Raw genomic sequence first — 14682 nt, forward strand, 5'->3', positions numbered from 1 at the left:
AACAACAAAGGTAATGAAGGTTGAACCCAGCCCTCACTCAGATAACTCCAGAGAACAACAAATATAATAGCAACAGAGAGAGACAAAAAGGATGAAATTCCTTGCAAAGATCAAAGAGACCTAAGGAACAGGACCCAGGAAATGAGGCAGCAGTATGCAGTGACGATTCTGCTGTGGTGTGGTCTACTGAAGGACACTTCTGCCTCCTTCTGGCCCATATGGTTTGTTGTTCCATACTCTTGGCAAATCAGGGAAGTAAGAAAGCCTTATTGCTTATTTACTCATTATTTCTGTGAGGTTTCCAGGATAGGTCGGTTCATTTTGAGAACTATTTATAAAGGACATGCTGCAATTATTTTTTTAACCTGTCTTTGCAGTGCCTTTAATTTTGTGCAAAATGAATCTGTCTAGAATGTTGGTGACAAACACAGGCTGAGGGCAGTGATTCTAGAGCACAGTGTCTTCCACACAGTTGCAGCGCACTTTAGAAGTGGCTGTCCTGATTCCTTTCCACATTTGTAATCATAGTGCTTGGGAGAGAGTTAAGGAAATATAGGGAAAAGTATGATCACTAAAGGTTAGAGAACAGATGGGCATGAGCCACATACTAATTAGTGATGCTGCTATATGCATGTGGTTGAGTCGCTGCGTCTGTCCATCATGATATACTTGGAAGTTTCCCATATTCTCAACTCAAGCAATCACAGAACTTGGAAGTTCAATAAACTTAGATGAAGTACAGGACTCCAACAGTGATGGAAGGTCATTCTAGAGCCTCCCTTCTGGAACTAACATGATGGGTTTACCTTCTAGTTACCTAGTGATGGAACTGATGGATGCCAACTTGTGTCAGGTGATTCAAATGGAACTGGACCATGAGCGGATGTCTTATTTGCTGTACCAGATGTTGTGTGGCATCAAGCATCTCCACTCTGCTGGAATTATCCACAGGGTAAGAAATTTACTCTAGAATTGCAGTGTGCTGACTGCTAGGGAACAGAAAAACAGCACTGAAGTACTTTTTAAGGGAGAATTGGTCAAATACCATGCACTTGGTAATTTTGTAGATGGGTAGCATTAGCACCTGACTGACTGATATGTAGAAGGGACTTCTGTGTGTGCTCTGGTAGAATTTGAGTTTATATTTTTGCTCACTGAGAGCCAACTTCTGAATAGCCTTGTATTTCCTAGTCCTTTGACATTCAAAGTCGGACGAGTAGCTGAAATAAGACAGCTCATTTCCATTCTTCCTTTCTGGAAAAATAAAGGCAGCTACCCTGATATGTTCCCCTGTCATGCCTAGAAATGACACTCACCCTTAAAAGTTTATGTTGTCCTAAAGAGAAACCTCAGAGATGACAACAAATGATGTGTTATTTTTCCCAAGACTTCTTTCCATGTGAGCCTAAGTTGTAAAAATAACAGTACAGTTCTCTTCTGAACTTAAAATATTTTATAAGGGCATTTTTCAAAATCTAAAACTACCTGCCTGTGACTCGTCACAGTAATCCTGTGCTTTCCATAGGGTCCTACAAGCAAGCTGCTGCCTTGCAAGGCTGCACTGTGTAGTGTTAGAATAGAAATTGCAATTCTTGTAGATACTCACTTTCACTTTTCTCCCCTGTTCCTATCCTCAGGACTTAAAACCCAGTAACATTGTAGTCAAGTCTGATTGCACTCTGAAAATTCTTGACTTTGGACTGGCCAGGACAGCAGGCACGAGCTTTATGATGACTCCGTATGTGGTGACACGCTATTACAGAGCCCCTGAAGTCATCCTGGGAATGGGCTACAAGGAGAACGGTAGGGATGATCCTGGAACAGTGAAGCAGTGGGTTCATGCTTTAGATAACTGAGAGTCATTTTTGTTGTAGCATAGAGAAATTCTTTGGAAAAAGAACTGCCAGCGTTCGTATTCAGAGAGTTCTCTTAAATACCACTAGGGGGGTCAGGCGTGAAGAATGTGAAGCATGTTTCCGAGAAGCAGGTTTGGCTACAGGAACTCTAAAATTCGATAGCTGAAAAAGAATTGCAAATAGAGTGTGATTACACAGTCAGGTGACTGCTGACTGGCACACAGGCCTCAGACAGGGAGAATCACTGCTAACTGCATTGCAGTGTAGTCCAGATACTTGTGGAAACTGTGAGAAAGATGCTTTAGCTAAACATTTTGCTTTTGTATAATATCTCGGGTTGATGGCTGTGGTCCTCAAGAAAGACTAACAAAGATATTACAGAATCTTGTATCAAGTCAAGTTAGCATCATTCACAATATAAGCTTCTTGTTCTTATGTCAAATCCTCTGTAAGTAATATTTAGTGTAGCACTATCTAGTAAATCTTAATAAATCCAAGAAACCATGTAAAGAAAAAAACATTCAGTTTTACATTATTTCTTTGACAAGAAAATCTAATGTACATGAACATGTTGAAAGAAAGATCCAGAAGAATATTTGAAATTCAAATTGAATTTTGATTGATTAAAACAGAGGGTTTATAAAGAACTTCTTAGAAAGCTTTGCAGTCTATCATTTTGTCTGAAATACTTATTATATAGAGCCATGTTGAAAACCGTATCAAATATACTTGGAATATATTTATATTAGCTTTAAGTTAGATTTGTATATGTTCCCTGAATACCTGTTTTTATGTTTTACATGTTTAATTCCTAGTAATCCATTTTCACACATTTTATCAAAACAACTACTACTGCGTTTTTTAGTGTAATTACTGCAGAGTGCATTTATGTGCCATTGAAGTTAGAAACAATTATTTGCATACTTCCAGTTTAGAGGGTTGCTGTTACACTGATGTCTTTGTATGCAGCAAAGGGACAGTCAGCCCTGAGCAGGCCACTGCCAGAGCTGTATCATCTTCTGACTTATGTTAATGGAGCCTTCCTCCTGAGTGAAACCAAAGGAGGATTAATTAAAGAGAAGTCAAGAATTGAGGACCAGAGTTACCAATAATTTATTGTATATTTTAAGGGGAAGATTTTGAATGTCTCAACCCAATGCATTGTAAATATGCTAATTACCCAGATTTGATCACTACACATCGTGTGCATATAGCAAATATCCACAGGTATGATTACTGGGTGTCACAAAAATTAGGAGAGATAAGGATGGACAGAGCCTGGAAGTCTGAATTTGTCTGCTCTGTGTTTTTGGATCTTTGTCACACAGACAGAAGGTATTCAATCCCTGCTCCTTTCTTTATTCGAAAGGCCCACAAAACAATGAAAAAATCCTTCATTGCTGTGCAGGGAGGTGTGTCTCATACCCGTGTGTCATCCTTTCTGTCAGCTGAGGATGGTTATCATGCAGAAAAAAACAGCTTGTTCTTGCTCCAGGCATGCCCCTCCTGTGCACCTCACCCTGCTTTCCACCCCTTGGAGCAGCTCTGCCTAATGTTTTTGTTTTAAAATCTCCTTGTCCCTGATAAACGTGAAACTGGTGAGAGTTCAGATCGGTAGGAGACATGTCGGTTAACAAACAGGACAATTGAGAAATAAACACACATACTTCAGTTTTAACACCTTTTACGCATTTTCACTTCTCAATATCTCCTTTGTGCATATGCTAATTTACCATTTTTCTCAGAATATTAGATAGAAATTAGAGCTGATGTTTATCTTAAAGAATAATTTCTGAGTGAAAAATCAATGCTGTAGCACAGGATTCACAGTTTCTCACCACAAAGCTCACTAACCATTTCCTAGTCTCTTGGATTTGGTTGAATGAACTCTTATTTGGGACAAAGGGTGTTTTCCTGCTGCCCATTGCGCACAACTAAACAAAATAGGAGGTGAACACAGTCACCCTACAGGGTTGAATCTAGCAAATGCTATCAAAACCGTCTCCAAGACCTTTAGTTGACACCTGCCTGGAGATACCTTGGCTTAGTGAGTGTTCTCTTCCTGTCCGTGACATTGCCAACTCATGTCAATAAAGATGCAGTTTGGGCTTCTGTAGGATACTCTGTTTTACACATGAATTTGAGCTCTCACTGTAGAGACTGTGTGATAGCACAATGTGAATTTTAACTCACATTCAGCCATTTGAGGTAGAATGTGAGAGTCTTACTTTCCCATCACCAGAGGTAGTTACCTCAGTTAACCTTGCTTTCCTCCTGTCTCCGCTCCCTCTCTCCTGTTCCAGTGGATATATGGTCTGTGGGATGCATCATGGGAGAAATGGTTCGCCACAAAATCCTCTTTCCCGGAAGGGACTGTATCCTTGTACTTTTGGCTTCACCTGTTTTATTTTCTCTTCCTTTAAACTCGTAATGATTTTACCAGCAGAGTAAAGACAGAGCAGAAAGTTGGGTAAGTGGAGTACTTGTCACAATGAAGTGACAATTTCTATACTCTCTCTAGCACTGTAGATTGCCTACCACATGACTTCTTCTTTCTTATAAGCTAAAACAGGAATGCCATTTTTTCAGAAGTAATGGAGACCACCAGACCGTAAATGAAAACCAAACCAAACAAACAAACAAAAAAAAAACGTAATTAGCAAATGAAGTCACTCTTTGCAGGTCATTTCCCATGATCTTTCTAAAGTGATTTATGATCCACTACATTCAATTTCCCTACTTACTCTCCCTGACAGTCTAAGCTTTCATCTATGGGTCCATGCATAGACAGGTGTAAATTGGCCGCTGTAGCATGCATAGCCCCAGTAAAGTGTGAACTTCCATGCTTAGAAATCATAACTATTATTCACATTGACAGAAGGCAGGTGGCTTGAATAGGACTTCATTCACCTTTGAGAGGTTGAGACATGGTATATAAATAGGCAATTGTGGGCCTCTGCTTGCTGCACAAGCATGAGAATCTGAGTTCAAATCCACAGCACACGTGTAGAAGCACACATCTGTAACTGCAGTGGAGGAGCAGACCTCACTACCAGCCAGCCTAGCCAGTCAAAGAGCTCCAGGTCTAGTGAAAGCCCCTCACTCAGAACTTAAGGTGGAGTGTGACTGAGGGCAAGACTTGACAATGACCACTGACCTCCACCTGCACCTGCGCACTTGAACACATACACACACACACACACACACACACACACACACACACACACACACACAGCTTTTTCCACTAAGTTTCTTAGAAGGCTGTGTATGCATAAGAATTTCTAAAGCAGATGAATTTCTTCAATGACCAGAAACTCATTCTCTAGTAAAGGTACCATTTGTGTTTATGATACATGGAAAATAACCTTCATATATCATGCTAATGAATGCTAGTGCAAATTATGGTCAACACTAACTGACAACTTCAACGACAGTACAGTGTTAACTCAGAATAATTGGATTTTGTCAATGAGAAATATGCCAGATAACTCTATTACACATTTCATTTTTATTTCAACATGAAAAGAAAGGTTATAGTTCAAAAACTATGACTTAATAAGAAGTTAATAGCAAACAGGCATTTATGCATTCTGCTGGACGTTAGTATGATATTGCTGAGTCCCAGCATTGACACAAAGTGCTGGTCTCTTCTAGGCCTTCAGTAATAAAGACCGTGGAGCCATATGCCACTTCTCAGCACTTGAAATTATAAATTGAATTACAAGTGCTGAATGAATACAATGCTTACCACTATCTAGAAAAATGCAAAGCATGTGCAATGAACCAGTAATGACTTTATATTGAACATGTCTGAAGTGACTGTATTTTGAATGTATTGAGGTAAAACACATATTGATAAAATTGATCTTACCTTTTCCTATTCTTTTTATTGTTAATATTAGCACATTTTAAATTGTATGCACAATTTACATGTGGGGCTGTTGTCTTTTCATTGGATGGTACTGGTCTAGAGGTTGAGGCAACCCTGCAACATCCTTCTGTCTATAATTCACTTTACATAATCATTTGCCTCATGCCTTTGTTCACAGGCACATTTCAGATGTGACTACATGAGACTTTTTCTTTACAACAAGATAGTTATTTGTAGTTTGAGGATCAGTTACATAACCAATGTGTCTGAACATTATAATCCATATTCACATGTCAGTGCACTGATCTTACTCACAACAGAAATTATTCTTTGTGCTGTTGCACATTGAAAACAGAGAGAGGTACCTCTCCATCACTGCCCAGAGTGGAGGCTGCAGTGCCTGTTGGTCACCTGCTAGTGGAGAAAGACATGCTAGGATTTCTCAGCAGCCTGAGACCTGGCTGTCCTAGGTCACATTTCCACCGAGCAAGACCCTTCTGTGAGGGTAATTTAACTCTCCACTTACTTCTCAGAGTTGCTCTTCTATTTTGACAGTTGAAACTCAACAGCTGACACAATTAGAATAAACTGAAACTTTTAAAATCAAAATTGACCTTTCAGCAAAACAGAGGTAGTCACATCATTGATGATATTCTGTTTTTTTTTTTTTAATTCTTTTGGAGCCTGCCTTTTATTTTTATTTGTTTTAGAAAAATTTTGAACCTGAATGAAACCATGTAAAAGTCAGTATATAAAATCTGCATCGTGATGCATGTGCTCATCGAGTCTAATCTCTAACGTGGAGAATGTAGACTGTAGGGAGGTCTGTGTGTTGTGTGCCTTTATCTCAAGTGGTTACGTCACAGAACACAGGTCTTTGATAGCCAGGTTGACTGCCCTGTGTGACACAAGTCTACAACACTGTCACTTTCTGACTAGGGCTTCCTACTTAGAGGATGATCAGGCCACTGAGGCAGCTCACTAAACCACAAAGAACAGGCACAAGGGTGTCATGGTTTCCCCAGAGAACCATGACAATATGTCAGCATAATTGAAATAATTCTAGGATTTGCTGAAAATAATATTGAAGTTTAGTATACATTGAGACCCTGACTAGTTCAAGATCTGCAGGCTCTCCTACTTAGAAATATTAAAATACATATAAATGAATTAATATTAATAAGAGTATCAAATTATTCTGACTGGAAAAATAATGCAATAGTCTGTATTCAACATTATTCCTTACCTCTCACAGAACTTTTAATTCTGTGCAAAAGCAAAAACATTAAAATGCCTTTGCAAATCAGAAAAAAATCTTAAGAAATTTTCACTAATGACTGATTTTTTTCACTTAAATCTATCTTTTCATTTTGAGAAACACTGTGGGCTTTTCTGGGTGTTTGCTATTATCCTGATACTATCCCAGTACTTACAACTGAGTTAGGGTGTTGGCAAAGATATGCAATTTTAAACAAAAAAACATAGAATACCAGGGACCTGGCTCAGTTGGTAAAGCATTTGCCTTGCAGGCACAGAAACACAAGTTCAATTGTGAGAACACACTAAAGAGACCAGACATTACAGTACATTCCTGGAATACCCACACCTGGGAGATAATTCAGGCAGATCCCTGGGGCTCTGGCCAGCCAGTCTAGCTTACTTGGTAAAATGCAGGCCAGTGAGAGACACTGTCTCAAAAAAACAATGGATATAGCTTGAGGAATGGTGCCTGAGATTGTTCTTTGACTCCATGCACCTGCTCACCCATGTACACACGCATATGTACACACATGCCCACAGAGTGTATACATAATTGTATGTGGTTTCCACCATTAATATGCTATTTATTTTAATATTTCAATGTTTCTAACTCAGTTTTTATATTGTGCATTAGCTCATTCAATTTTTATGATAATTTCATGATGGAAACAGATTCCCTCAGAGCTGTGCTGTTTACAGAGCACAGCAAAGAGGGCCCTCTGCCTTCCCTGTGAATTCTCTTGTTTTCAGCAAGTTTATAATGAAACAGCTTCAACTCACTTGGTTAGAAATTTCCCCAAACCCTGTGCAGTTCTCCCTCTGTCAACTCACTCCAAGCCCCAGCATACCAGCGTTGTCCTCTGGATCCCAGACTCTCCCACAGCACCCCTGTACGGTCTTCAGGATCCCAGAGACTCCCATGGCACCCCTGCACTGTCCTTGGGATCCTAGAGACTCCCACAGCACCCTGGCCTTTTCACAAGCCTTCTTTAAGCCTGCATATTCTTTTTTTTAATTGAAAATGATTTTTCATACAATATATTCTGATCACCTCTTCCCCTTCCTCATTTCCTCCCAGATCCTCTATACCTCCTCATCCATCCAACTCTATGCTTTCTTTCTCTCTCTTTAGAAAACAAACAGGCAAAATTAACCAACCGAACAAACAAAAACAGTACAACAGCAACAACAAGAAACACCAACAACACCAAAAAAACAAAACAAAACAAAACAACCAAAAATCAAAAACCTGAAGCCAGAGAATTAAAAATAAATAATAAATAAATAAATAAATAAATAAATAAATAAATAAATAAATAAATGAATCATTCACTAGAAACACACACACATAGACAGGCACACAGAAACAAAACCCACAAAAAGACAAGTTGCAAAACCGTAACACACTAGCAAAAGACCAGGAAGATAAAAAGTGCCCAAAGTGCCATGAGACAAAAAAAATCCCCCCAGACACCACTGAGCTTGTTTTTATGTTGGCATCTTCTGCTGGGCACATGCCCTGCAGGCCCTGAGCTGTGGCTTGTGTCCTCAGTGAGACTCAACTGGAGAAAACTAAGTTCTCCTTTGTGAGCAGTTGTCAATTGGAGGTAGCTTCTGGGTTAGGGATGGGGGCCCGTGTCTACTCCCCTCTCAGCGCTGGGACCCCATCTGGCTTGGACGTGTGCGGGCCCTGTGTGCGCTGCCACAGTCTCGCTGTGTTCCTATGTACATCAGACCTGTTGTGAACCTTGCTTCTTTTATACACTTCTTTTCTACTGTATGTTTTTATTTTCTATATCCAATGGGAGGATCTTCTTTGAACAAGGAACCCACAGTGGTCCTTTTTCTGTAGTTCTTGACCAGAGTTTCTGGATTTGGCTTCTGTTGGAACTTAGTACATGATATTCATTTCAAAATTCTAGATATGGGGTGAATTGTCTCCAATTAAAGCAGGCAGTATGATAGAGCAAATACCCTTCTTGACTCTCTTCCTGTAAGCACAGAAACATTAGCTGGAAAGAAAGGAACAGGCACAAGACCTCTTGCTAGGGAGGGATGGTGCTAAGGGGCAGGGAAACGACTTCCCACACAATGAGACAAGCAAAGAAAATGTCATCCTATTAACAGAACGTGGTATCTTTTAAAGTTTACACATGAGAACTGGAGACAGTAAAATAGAAACTGAAGGTCATGACTGTGTATCTATGTCATGGATAAATAGTCATATTAACTCTTTAAAACAGGACTTACTTCCCAATAAGTTTATAATTAACATGCTATTTTATAATAGTATTATAAAATATTATACTATTATACTATCCCATCATTGTCCTTAAGATAATACAAGTTTATCTCTAACAGCATGAAATGTTGGCTTTAGATACATTTGGAGTATACATTTTTTGTGGTCATTCTTTCTTATCTGTTAATGTGGTAATGACAATCACCTTTTTAAGAATGAGATAAATTCTTTATTTGAAACTGTTTAATAAGATTTTATTTCCACTAGTTTTCTTCATACACACACACACACACACACACACACACACACACACACACACACATTTGTGTGTGAGAGCTATGAGAGCAACATATCTCTAGGGTTATGAAGGGAAGGAGTTAGGTAGATGGACCCAGGATAAAAAGTGTTCCTCTGAGTCTCTGGCACTGGAGTGTTTTACAGCGTGTCTCAGGAACTGCTGTGTGTGGGTCTTACATAGGAAAAACACGCATGTTCTCAGTTTGTTTGAGGACATTAGTACTCTATTAAGGTTCTACTTTGGTTTTAAAACATTGTGATTTTTAAAGATTGATTTTCAACATGTAAAATTCCCAAAGAAATGATCTTTCTTTCGTTCTTTGACGTTCGTTGGAAGAAACTACAAAAAAATGTTGTTTGAATTCTAAATTAAGTGACAACTCAGTTCAGTGTGCTAAAGGATAAATCAGGGCAGTTTCAGAGGCATGGCAGCTAAGGAGTCTTCAAAACTGGATATTTTCAGGTTTCTCGGGGGCTGCTGAGTTGGTCCCCACCTATTGTGGTGACAGGACCAGAGGCCATGGCTCACAAGAAGAAAAGGTATTGGGACACACAGTTTCAGATGTTTCAGTCCATGGTTAATGTGAAATGGGGAAGAGAAAAGAGAGTCGCAGAGACACCATCTCTCTACACTTTTAAGGGTCAACCCCCCATGACTGAACTTCTTCCACAAAGTTCTTCCAAAAGGCACCTCTGCTTCCTGTAGCTCCACAGACTGGTCACTGAGCATTTAGCATGGTGGTTCTCAACCTCTGGGTCATGGTCCATTTGGGGTTGAATGACCTTTTCTCAGGCATCACCTAAGACCATCAGAAAGCCCAGATGTTTACATTACAGTTCATAACAGCAGCAAAATTACAGTTATGAAGTAACAAAAATACTTTTATGGTTGTGGGTCACTACAACATGAGGAACTGTATTAAAGGGTCTCAGCATTGGGAAGGTTGAGAACCTGCTCTAGACCTAGTATTGGAGATGTCATAGAAGATCCAAAACGTAGCATTCACACAGCCTGAGAACTGTTTAATCATGGATTGTGACCCAAGCTATTAGGAGAATGTAAAAGTAGTAACTAGGATTTCTTTTCTTGGATTTAGATGGAAGATAAAGTTTGAAAAGAAGAAGATCATTTAGAATCAACTTACTTGTGTAAAAAACTTTAGATATTCTCAGAAAATTGATGATTATATTTTAGCAACATCTGAAAATGCTTAAAATTTCTTTTGAATGAAGTGACACACTATCTGGGTATTATAATTGTAAATACATTGGCTCCCTGCTGTGGGATGCTGGGGATGGAGGACGCTGTAGTAACTCAGCCAGAATGGCACCCTATCAGCATCCTATACAGAGACCCCAATATGCCTTAGAAAGTGTGAGAATTAGAGGTCCTGAGTTCAATTCCCAGCAACCACATGGTGGCTCACAACCATCTGTAACGAGATCTGGTGCCCTCTTCTGGCCTGCAGTCAGTCATACATGCTGTATACATAATAAATAAATAAATTTTATAAAAAAAAAAGTGTGAGAATTCAGTTTCCAATGGATACTTATCTGTGGTACCATCCACTCTAATATTGTCAGAATTTCATAAATTAATCTGGTGTAGCCTTGATAAGCATTCTCAACCACTGTACATACATGAAGGTTTACCACTCACTGGTCTTCCCTGGTCAATGATCCAATTTCTAAATTCACCTGCTTCTAATGGCGGGGGAGGATGACCGATTTATAGAATGTGTTACATGACTGGATCTTTAGTATCAATCTCATTGTGAGCCCACAAAACTCATGTAGGGCTCCATGTGTATGTCAGTCTTTAGAGGTTGCTACTTCCAGGCACAAGAACTGGCACACCTGCTGCACAGTCTAGGTAGTCAGAAGAATGGTAAACAGAGAGGAAAACTTACAGGGAATTCAAGGGCTTCAGGTACGGTCACTCGGAAAGGTGTGCCAGTGGCCAAATGAACCTTGGAACTTAGGTTCATGTTTCTCTTTTCTCTCTCTTTTTGTAGAAACGTTTTATTATTCCTTAAGACTATTTTGAGTTCTGACTGGGAAGGAAAGATAAGTGTAGAAAAATGTTCATCTTTTACTTTGGAATGTGGATATCCTGCAAAAGTACACACACACACACACACACACACACACACACACACACACACACACAGTGAGAGAGGGGAGACAGGAAGAGAGAGGAGAGAGAGAGAGAGAGAGAGAGAGAGAGAGAGAGAGAGAGAGAGAGAGAGAAAGGACAGGGACTCATATCAGTTGGCAATGTATTAGTTATTGAGCCAATAACTGTCTAGAGCCTATTGATAGCACAACAACATAGGACCCTATTCCCATTCTGATCACTGATATTACTGATGATATTGGTCTGTATATGAGGGGCCATTATAAAAATATCACAAGATTTTATTCTAAAGGATAAAACTGGTCAGTTTTAGGAGAGAAGTGACTCAGCATTATACCATGCTGACATATTCTCAGATTTTTTTCTTTTAACTGTGGAAATAAGGTCATTGTTTATTGTGTGGTTCTCAACCTTCCTAATGTGGTGACCCTTTAATACCTCATGTTGTGGTGATCCCCAACCACAGAATTATTTTTGTTGCTACTTTATAACTGTAATTTTGCTACTGTTATGCATTGTAGTGTAAATGTCTGGTATGAACAATATCCGATATGCATAGGTTGAGGACTGCTGGCTAAGAGACTAGGAGAATTTTCATGGAGCCACTGGTGAGTTGATATGGAGTATTCCATTCTAAGTGGCTTCAGCAGTGAAAATGGGCTGCCTAGTGAAAAGTTAGGTTCACTCATTTTAAAAAACAAACAAAAACTATGGAAAGTTATTATGTATCTGAATATAAATTATGTAACTAAAAATTGAATTTTTTGTGTGTATGTTTAGTTTCTATATATAATACAATATACGTATGAGTTGAAGCTAGTATTTTGAAAACTATCACTAGGCAATATGGAAAGGGCTTTATCAGAAATACAGCATTGAAAATTTTACATAATAAATGCTTTTTAGTGCTGACATTTTAGAGGATGAAAATAACATTTAGAGAGGTGAAGTTGGTCAAAATCACACAACAGTAAAGTGGTGGAATTAGTTCTGAAGCAGCAAGAAGGGTGTAGACACATCTACCAGAGGTGCTGTAGACACATCTGCTAGAGGTACTGTAGACATATGTTCCAGAGGTGCTGTAGACACATCTGTCATATGTACTGTAGACATATCTGCCAGAGGTATTGTAAACACATTTGACACAGGTACTGTAGACACATCTGCCACATGCCCTGTATGCATATCTCCCAGATGTCCTGTAGACATATCTCCCAGATGTACTGTAGGCATATCTCCCAGATGTCCTGTAGATATATCTCCTAGATGTCCTGAATGCATATCTCCCAGATGTCCTGTCGATATATCTCCCAGATGTCCTGAATGCATATCTCCCAGATGTCCTGTAGACATATCTCCCAGATGTACTGAATGCATATCTCCCAGATGTCCTGTAGACATATCTCCCAGATGTACTGAATGCATATCTCCCAGATGTTCTGTAGATACATCTCCCAGATGTACTGAATGCATATCTCCCAGATGTTCTGGAGACACATCTCCCAGATGTACTGGTACTATAGACATATCTGCCAGAGGTACTGTAGACACATGTATCCGAGGTACTGTAGACATACCTGCCAGATGTACTGAAGACATATCTGCCAGAGGTAATGTAGACATATCTCCCAGATGTACTGAATGCATATCTCCCAGATGTCCTGTAGACATATCTCCCAGATGTACTGAATGCATATCTCCCAGATGTCCTGAATGCATATCTCCCAGATGTCCTGAATGCATATCTCCCAGATGTCCTGTAGGCATATCTGCCACATGTACTGTAGGCACATCTTCCACATGTACTGTAGGCACATCTTCCACATGTACTGTAGGCACATCTTCCACATGTACTGTAGGCACATCTGCCACATGTACTGTAGGCACATCTGCCACATGTACTGTAGACACATCTCCCAGATGTTCTGTAGGCATATCTGCCAGATGTACTGTAGACATATCTCCCAGATGTTCTGTAGACATATCTCCCAGATGTTCTGTAGACATTTCTCCCAGATGTTCTGTAGACATATCTCCCAGATGTTCTGTAGGCATATCTGCCACATGTACTGTAGGCACATCTGCCACATGTACTGTAGACACATCTCCCAGATGTTCTGTAGGCACATCTGCCAGATGTACTGTAGACATATCTCCCAGATGTTCTGTAGGCATATCTCCCAGATGTACTGTAGATATCTCTCCCAGATGTCCTGTAGATATATCTCCCAGATGTCCTGTAGATATATCTCCCAGATGTCCTGTAGGCATATCTCCCAGATGTACTGTAGACATATCTCCCAGATGTACTGAATGCATATCTCCCAGATGTTCTGTAGACATATCTCCCAGATGAACTGAATGCATATCTCCCAGATGTCCTGTAGACATATCTCCCAGATGTACTGTAGGCATATCTCCCAGATGTCCTGTAGATATATCTGCCAGAGGTGATACAGAGGAACTGTAGACGTATCTGCCAGGGGTACTATAGATATATCTGCCAGAGGTGCTGCAGATGTACTGTAGACATATCTGCCAGAGGTACTGTAGACATATCTGCCAGAGGTGCTGCAGAGGTACTGTAGACATATCTGCCACATGAGAAAGAGAAACAGATGCATCAAAGTTTTAAATAGCTCCTTGGCACCTTTTCCAAACATTTATGGGCAGGCAGGAGATCACACAGCTTGTGTTTTAATTACCTGCCTTTCTTCTTTAACTCTCCTATACCACACATGTTCACACACTTACATGATGCACATTATACAAACACATTGCACATATACATGACACATACTACAAACACACAAACTACACATGACACACATTCATGCTTAGACATTATACTCACAAATGTGCATACTACACATACACTATACATACATACTATATACACAGTACACATCCCACATACATAGTACACATACACACTCACACACTACACATACTATACACACTCATACTTGCACACACATCACATATAGATGGGTTGCTTGGGAGAAAGTGTTAAGATTAC

The 14682-nt window shown here is 39.7% G+C and overlaps 1 protein-coding gene across 5 annotated transcripts in view; it reads left to right on the forward strand.

The window, feature by feature from the left end:
• Positions 1-14682, forward strand: part of Mapk10 (mitogen-activated protein kinase 10) — a 282756-nt gene that overhangs the window by 202259 nt on the left and 65815 nt on the right. For 3 of the 5 annotated variants that reach the window (XM_036200298.1, XM_036200295.1, XM_036200297.1), the window contains 3 exons: positions 814-952; positions 1638-1803; positions 4160-4231. In XM_036200298.1, the coding sequence (XP_036056191.1) occupies positions 814-952; positions 1638-1803; positions 4160-4231 (377 nt within the window). The remainder of the gene's footprint in view (positions 1-813; positions 953-1637; positions 1804-4159; positions 4232-14682) is intronic. The other 2 variants (XM_036200299.1, XM_036200296.1) reach the window with 1 other exon arrangement.

The sequence above is a fragment of the Onychomys torridus genome, chromosome 10 (genome assembly GCF_903995425.1).
Source record: "Onychomys torridus chromosome 10, mOncTor1.1, whole genome shotgun sequence".
NCBI lineage: Eukaryota > Metazoa > Chordata > Mammalia > Rodentia > Cricetidae > Onychomys > Onychomys torridus.